We start from the raw sequence: 8,566 nt of genomic DNA, 5'->3' as shown, positions 1-8,566 counted from the left end.
GAGAGAGAGAGAGAGAGGGAATGATGAAATGAAATTCAAGGACCACAAATTTATTGAACACCACTTCACTGCAAAGTAATAACTCAAAATCTGAGAGTATATTATATGTTTTTCCAAAAGTGAGTGGAATTTTTATTTTTATCATTTTATAGAAATGAGCATCAACATGTTCAATATATGTTGAATAATTGTTCACCAGAAAAATGGTAATGGTAATAATCTATAATCTATAAACTGCAGGGAAGCAAAGCTTTAAAATCACACTGGTTTACATGAGAGTATAATCTGCTCTGACATGGATTTAACAATATTGTTCACAGATATTGTGATAAACCAATGCCAGCAATGAATATGTTGTAATGTATTGTGTATTACAGTACACACAACTGCTGAATGCATTCAAATCCATCTTTCATTTCTGACCTAATTCTTAATTCCTAATAAGTATTTAAAAATAAAGGGTTATGTGGCCTGTTTTTGACTTATGGAGAACCCATTTTTTCTGGCTCTTTCTTTTTGTCAAACAATGCTCTTTGTCTTCAGGCAAAACACCCTACTTAAGTTTAGTGAAGAGCAAGCACACCAGTTTCCTCTTATGGACTCAAAGGGCTCAGTTGTAATCAGTGACAACAAGCAGAACTCACTTGAGAGAAGTTAGCGTCCGGTTCACCAAGAGGGCTCGACTCAGGGCTTTGGCACCTTTGTTGCTGATGTCATTCTCTGCCAAACTGAGATGGGGGAATAAAAGACGTTACAATCATATAGTACAAGTACATAGTACAACATTTTAATGATAATCACATTCATCATCACCACACTAACCCTACGACCACATCATAATCACTAAGTGTCTCTTAAACCCTTGTAATCAACAAGACCGACACTAATTTGTAATTAAAGTTTCACCGTTTATGCAAGCAATCAGGCAAGTTCATTTGATACGGTGGTTCAGAACTATTAGATTGTAAAATGCTCATATGACGCTTTGCCTCGATAAGCAGTTGAAGAGTAAGTGTGAGCTCACCTTATCTTCTGGATATGGCAGTCTTTGGCGCTCAGGAGGCTTCCCAGCAATTCCATGACATCATCTTTGAAGTGATTATTCTCTAACCTGTAGAGTAGATCAGTTGTAAGTGGCACTCTTCAAACTGAGGTTTTGTTTATTGGGAGACAGTGCTTTGGGTAGCTGACCTGAGATGGCTGCAGTACAGCAACTGTGGGAGCAAACATTTCACTGTTGTGTAGTTCAGAGAGCCTGTTAGGTTGGTCTGTTCACTGCACTCCGGAGACACATGCAGGAGGTAGCCCAGCACAACACAGTGAGCCCGAGTTAACTTCCCTGCTAGACTTCCCATCTGTAAGTCTTCCTCTACACTCCGCAACAGCTCTGTATGTTGCAGCTCCTGTAAACAATAAGCCAGGTTGACTGCACGCAGTGACACAACAGCACCCCCGCTGACCAAGAGGCCTTGCAAGAACCCTGCTGCCCATGCCTTCTGATTGCCATCATCTTTCCCGAGTGCCAGTAGCCCAGCAAGAGGTTTCAGTGCCACTGAGGACAGCAGGCCCGTCAGGAAGCGCACAAACACGTCCAAGTGACCATCTTCAGCTTGTTGCGAGTGCTGAAAGGCACTTCTAAAGTGGTTCTGGAAACCAATCTTGGGCCAAGACATAGTGCTCTCTGAGAATAAGTCAAAGATGGCCCGCTTGGAGGAGACGTGGTAGAAAGTAGCTGCAAGAAACTCCTGCAGTGTCAAATGAGTGAACCGATATGTTGTGTATATAACCGACTCCTCCCGAACAAGAACTCCAGCACCAAGACTGCACTGAGTTAGCAGTAAATCTATCCCATAGGCCCTGAGGTCCTGCTCACTGAAGGTGTACTTGTGTTTGATGAGCCCATAAAACGCTAGTCGTCCAAGATTCCCCAGCAGTTTGCGATTGCTCCCATGGAGCTGCTCCACCTTTACAGGCTCCCTGCCTCTTGGCTCACCTACTTCTGCCTTCATGGAGCAAAAGTGAGTGTACAGTTCAGTACAAGTCCTTGGAAGACTCTCTTGGGTTCCACTCTGCATGATGTACACCAGAGTATCAGCTACTATCCAGCAAATGCATGGTATGTAGCACATCACCATTAAGATCTTATGGGATTCCAAGTGTGCCCATATTTTACTGGCAAAATCCCTCTCAGAGTAGTGGTGGTTTAGGAAGAGCTGGATGTCATCTGGGCTGAATCCTGGGATCTCAGTCACCCTGTCAACCAATCCTCCAGGTATGAGTGAGGCCACTCTTGGCCTGGAAGTCACCCACACTGCTACATCAGGGAGCAGATTCCCCCGGATGATGTTAGTAACCAGGTCATCAATGGACACTTCTTTCTTTGGGTCGTTGCAAGGAGCTGCATCTGAGAAATTTAAAGTGCAACGGAATTCATCCAAACCGTCAAGTATGAGCAGTGTGCGACAGGAGCTGCTCAGGATCAGATTGGGGTCTGTTAAATGGGGAAAAGCCATTTTCACAAGCTTCTCAGCAGAAAGTTTCTCCAATGAGTTCAGCTCAGAAAAAGTGAAAGGTAAGACAAAGCTCACATCTGTGCAGATGACCCCTTGGCTCCACTGTCTGATGAAGTGTCGGACCCAGGTTGTCTTGCCAATACCAGCCACCCCGACTGTGAGGGAGACTCTGGGAGGTAAGCTGACCCGAGTCAGGGGCTCCAAGAGTTTAGCCAGCCCCAGCTGTCTAAGATGATTTCTTTTCCTTCCTCGAGTCACCCCCACCTGTGTTAAGTCATGTTCTTTTTGCTGGAGGTCGGAAAGTCCATCAACCAGAAGTAAGGTTCTTGAAGAGATGTTCAGTTTGGGGCAGCTGACCAAATCTCTGTCTCTGTACTGCTCGTATCGCCGTAACAGCACCTCTTTGTGCTCCTTCACCATAGAATCTGCAGAAAAGGAAAGTGGCTCAGATTATTTTGAGTAATATGAAGACTGTGACTGGTAATGTATACCTCTTTTATCCTTAGAATGGTGCTTTCCAATGTGCTACATTACAGGCACACATTCATACAATGACACACTGAACAGCTCATCAGGAGCAGTTAGAGGCTCAACATCTTTGTCAATGGCACTTTGACGTTCTGTTAAGAGTAATTCAGTAATCAAATGACGATCCCCGCTATTACTGGGTAATCTCTACCACCTGAGCTAGCATTTTTTCAGAACCTTGTAAAAGAATCACCAACAAAGAGAGAAAATCCCATTTTAAGCCCCTTACCGTGGTTTATGATGAGCTGGGCCACTTGAGAATCTGAGCTTTCTATGAAGCCCCGGAGAACATCAGACCCCTGAGTGTCTTTGCCAGTAACAATAGTTGTGAGCATGTTAACCTGGTCCTGCAGCCGGCCTGCTTCCTTGATCTTGGTCTCCTCAGCTGAACTCAGGACTTCAACCTTTTTGAGATGGGTTAACATCCCCTCCAGAAAGGAGGTTGTAACGAAGAGCTGCAGCTGGTCTTGATGCTTTTGGATCCAGCCAAGATCTAAACCAAATGGAAAAGAAGAAAAAAAAAGAAGGAAGACTGATTAATAAGATTATCAAGGGATAATTAACAAAAAGAATTTGAGCTGTTTTGAGCTAGAACAATCCTTTCTGATGGAAGGAAAACATGGGGCTGTACAAGCAGATCACTGTCTATCACTGAAACTGTACTGTACTGATGGCAATTTATTAAGGGATAGTTGCCAGCCATTCTCATTATGTGCACCACAGGACAATAATTTTTGCAATAACACATATGTTGTATTCTGTTGTGCTTCCCTTTAATATTCAAATATAATTTTCTTACATTATTTATATTATTTCATCTGTTGGGTAATCACATTACACAATACATGTAATTGTTAAGAAAAGTCTGTTCTTCTTTTTCATTTCACTTTTCCTTCCCTAATATTTTGTATGAATTTCATGTCTATGGTTAGGGTTATCCCCTTCATTTTGTAATTTGTAAGTTGATCACCTCCCACACAAACACACACCATTCCTAACCCCTCTCACTCTTCCTTGTAAGCATGTTAGCAGGCTCTATAGATGTCTGTGGGTTTTTCTATATCGCAAATCTCAAATTTGCCTCATGGGGCTTTACAATCTGTACAGCATACAACTCTCTTTATCTCACAGGAGAAGAAACCTCATGAATAACCACAGAGGAGGCATCCAAGAGGGCACTTTTGCAGTGTTTTTTTTTTCTCACATGGCAGCACCGTGCACCCAAAGTCCACCACTGTATTGTTTTACACAATAATGTTGGTGTTTTTTGGATAGTAATCATTTTTGTGAGCCCTTTTTTGTTTCCTATAAGGAATTGCCTTTGAATGCTTTAATCCATTTTAACCTGGATTGAGGTAATTACAGGCAAAAACATAACATACAGCAATAAACAGTCAATTAGATATATTAAACAAAACATAGAGAGTTCAGGATTTTACCACAGTCTTTTTTACAAACTCCACAAGCCAACTAATCACTAGTAGAGACCTAAATTCAACACCCCGGCACAGTAATGACACACAATCAAGTCCAGCTTGCTTTAAGCTTTCTGTAGCAATTACTATAATCAGCAATTATCATCGGTGCTTGTGAAACATATGATGGCATGATAACCCAAAAAATACATAACCTAAGTGCCCACATCTCTCCCCAGCCTTACGTCACTCCACTTAACAACAATTTTAGCCATCACAATTTCAGAGCACACTATTTTTAATTTGCCTTTAATAATCCATGCAAAAACACCCAGCAGGTGTTTAAACACATCTGAAGTAAGACGTTTTCTATAAAGCTATACAAACCTGAAAAGTTAGTATCTGTCAGGAGCATTTGTTTTGTCACAGGTGACACCAAAAGCCTTAAAATCTCCAAAATGAAGACTCTTTATCCTCTTTGAGTAAATAAAAAAATCATTCCTTGGCATGCAATCTGACATATGTCCAATTAAATGTTTCAAAAAGAGCATTATGAGCAGCTCTGGCATCTGGCTCCTAATTCGTGAGAAAGATCAAAGTAGTTTTCAACACCCGTAAGCTTCCTGATCAGTATCAGGATTTCCCCCAGGAAACTGGTAAGCGGACGTGGTGAGCAGTGTGTCATGTTTGATTAAAAGTAACTAGGCGACAGTCACAAACAATAGCTTCACTCATTAAATGTATAGCACACTCTGCGTTAGTGGTGGATCTAGATGGGGTGGCCACTTCCGTCCCAAAAAAATGCCTGGCCATCCCGTTTGGTGTCAGAAATGTTTTCAAATTGAACACATTAATTTAGATTAATTTAAAAAAGAAAAACTTGTTAAAAAGTGGAAATGTATTTAATGATCTGTTATGGATACATTTTAGACTAAATTATAGACTTTACTCAATGAAAAAAGACATGTATTTGAAAAAATTTATGAAGATTTGGAAATAAAACAATTTATTGATTTCTATTCAATGCTTTACTAATGTGCCAAAATTATGTGTTGTTTTTGAGTTAAAATATTTTAATTTGAGGGCTTTTCCAAGCAAATATTAATTAACCCCTTAAAATCTCCATGCCACCCTTTGAATATTTCTCTATATACGCCCCTGTTGTATGTAAGGGCTGCCTCTGTCATGTTTAATCTAAAAATATAATTGTCTACAGTCTATTTCCTTTTAAGATAGAGGAAGATGATTCAGTGTGCAGGAAACCTGAAACAGAGTATGAACGCTAATTTTATCCTCTGAGAACAAATTCCCACATCTACATGAATAAAAATCTTCAAATTTAATTTATTCCAACCAATTAGGTCTTTGAAAAAGTTGACATCAGTCTCCTGTTTTATTTTATAATTGTGAAGCTCTAACTACCCCTGCTATTTCAGTTTTATTTCAGTTGTCTGAGCAAATTGGTCCTTTTTTTCTCCACAAATCCTCTGCTTCACCCATTGGCCTTAACTCCCCACCATGCTCAATCCCTTGTTTGGTGGTCATAACTCCCCCCCCCCTTCATTTGGAAGACTTTAATTACAAACTTCAGCCACAAAGGATAGGTTGTCCTTTCATCTCATTTCATTAATCACAGCTTCTAAGGATTTAATCTCACCTCTGTAGCTTAACATTCATAATAAGACCAGAATGCAGGAAGAATACAGCACGGTGTGGGAGATACGGCTGATAATGTCAAAGTAGTTAAAGATTAATCATAACTGAAGATTGATCTTCAGTATAATGGAACTGGAGATCAATATTTGCTCCGTTGTAAATGAAAGTACAGTACATTTCTTTTTTTTAAGTATTATTTTTGGGGCTTTTATTGCTTTATGAATCAGAGATAGACAGGAAGGGGGAAGAAGAAGGGATGCACACGCAGCAAAGGGCCAGGTCGGATTCGAACCCTGGGCCACTGCAGCAAGGACTCAGTACATGTCTTTTTTACTTCATGTACATTGCCTTTAATGATGCAGTTATAACCATCATTATTACTAATATAGATCAATTGCATACAACTGATTGCTCGCATCTTACTGTCTGTCAGGAGCTGGTACTATGCTTGTTTGCTCAAAATTAAGTAAAAGAATGATTGAAAGGGTAGAAGACATTTGGGACACGAAGGAAAGCAGCTCCGGACATGAACCACTCCAAAGTGCATGTGAGAAATAATGAATCTGTTGAAGAAACTCTTACCCTCTGTTTCTGCCTGTGACAAGACGGAGCAGGCCGTAGACTGAAGATCAACGTAGCAGTCGTCCTGCCACATAATGCGCTTGCTTCGGTCCATGATCGAATCATAATGTGCTTTCGTCTCCATGAAAAAGTTTGATCATTTCTGCCCTCAGACGTTCCAGTTTGTGTCTACACAATACAAAACGTCATTATTTACACAACTACCATAAACTTGGAATGAGAGGCTGTGATGAAGGGGGATGAAGAAATTAACTGAGGCTTCAATACCTTCAAAAACTTAATGCTCCAAATGTGAATTTACTATATTGTGTATAAACTCATGCATTTCTGGGTCAGTATTTCTGTTGAAAAGGATATGAAACGTACCAGACAATATCTGCAGTCTACAGAACAATTTGCTCTAAAGCTTTCATTGATATTATTAATATCTATTTTGATTTTCAATGAGGCAGCTTTGATTAACAGATGGATATTTTGCTTTCTGCATACACTGAGAACATATATATTCACTTACTGCACATGACAGCTGCTCTTGTGACGCATTATACTGCTCAACATTGTGGCTATGGCCATCAGGTTAAGGGAGACATATGAAAGTCTCTTTTGTCATTAGCTAAATGTACTGCAGTTCTAGCTTTTTCAAAGCATCAAGCATATTCATATGTAGGCATCTTAATATACATTGCAAATGTCATAGTGCTCTATATGACAAACTGAGACAACAACAAGAAAAATAGAGACATCTGCTCTAGTATGAATTATGTAATAACTGATGTCAGTAACACAAAATAACCTTAGGCCATTTCTGATAAAATTACGCGAGAATTGGTTTTGTCCAAATAGATCATGCCAAAAACACAGCTACTCGTCTGCATGGGATATGTTGATCATGTTGAGCAAACCTGCTATATATTTTTGGGCTGCAGGAACAAGTTGTAAACATTTAAATATCATCACCTTCAGAGCTAATATGTCAAACCTGTTAGCAAACAGCTGTATACACATCCAGCAGTTACGGAGAAACATGATCATTCGTTTAGAGTCGTGTTAGAGTTCAATATTCACTCAGGCAACCCATTTCACAGTATGCCACAGTTTTTTTACAATGTCATTTGACAAACCACTAAGTGTTTTTCTATCACATAAAGATATTTACCGCGGCCCGGCCTTTTCTCTATTATCCATGCTTTCATCTTACTTGTTGTACTGAGCTTGTTATGTCATAAAAGCTACATTTACCAAGTTCCTATGGTAATTGCTCATTTATCTCTTGTCATGCTAAATATGTCAAAAACGTTTTCTTCCTGCTGTAAAACATTTTCCTTTTTTTGACTCATCTTGTCAGTTACATAAATTCATCCAATCAAACGTTATTTGGGATGACAAGCTAACCCTGCCCGTCACATAAAACCATGCTTGACCGATAGCTGTATGTTAGGTGTATGTTTGGATTCCATCTACTTGATTTACATTTAACAGGAATGTGCTTGAGGTCTAATCTAATCCTCCTCCTGGTCTGACAACAAAAGTGAAGGAGGTAATCTCCCACTTTTGAACAACATAATCACAGTTGAACAATTTGATTCAAATCACCCTTGTCATTTAAAAAAAAGACATTAATTGCATTTTGTTTCACTGTAACTTTAAAGGTCTTGCACACCTGCTCAAGTGTTGGCTTATCAGGGTTTTGTTCAGGTTGAAGCAGGGTGGAGTGTACATCATGAATCTTCATTCATAAATCAATAAGTAAAATAAGGTAGTAAGTTGTCACACCTAACAGTTGTACTGGGAGAGCGAAGAGGACGTCACTGTCTGCCCACGCTCAGTTATAAGAGGTCTAATTAGGTTAAGTAAGTAAAAACACATGTGGGG

At 39.8% G+C, this 8,566-nt stretch overlaps 1 protein-coding gene across 2 annotated transcripts in view; it reads right to left on the bottom strand.

The window, feature by feature from the left end:
* nlrc3 (NLR family, CARD domain containing 3) overlaps window positions 1–8,566 on the bottom strand; it is a 17,367-nt gene that overhangs the window by 6,970 nt on the left and 1,831 nt on the right. Inside the window, exons 2-6 of one of the 2 annotated variants that reach the window (XM_035662666.1) lie at window positions 6,695–6,862; window positions 3,271–3,534; window positions 1,192–2,938; window positions 1,025–1,111; window positions 645–728 (exon numbers count right to left, since the gene is read on the bottom strand). In XM_035662666.1, coding sequence (XP_035518559.1) covers window positions 645–728; window positions 1,025–1,111; window positions 1,192–2,938; window positions 3,271–3,534; window positions 6,695–6,818 — 2,306 coding nt within the window. In that variant the 5' untranslated portion in view covers window positions 6,819–6,862. The remainder of the gene's footprint in view (window positions 1–644; window positions 729–1,024; window positions 1,112–1,191; window positions 2,939–3,270; window positions 3,535–6,694; window positions 6,863–8,566) is intronic. The other variant, XM_035662674.1, reaches the window with a different exon arrangement.

The sequence above is a fragment of the Morone saxatilis genome, unplaced genomic scaffold (genome assembly GCF_004916995.1).
Source record: "Morone saxatilis isolate NCDOM2014 unplaced genomic scaffold, NCSU_SB_2.0 Contig1, whole genome shotgun sequence".
Lineage (NCBI taxonomy): Eukaryota > Metazoa > Chordata > Actinopteri > Moronidae > Morone > Morone saxatilis.
This window is presented reverse-complemented; position numbering and strand designations above follow the sequence as displayed.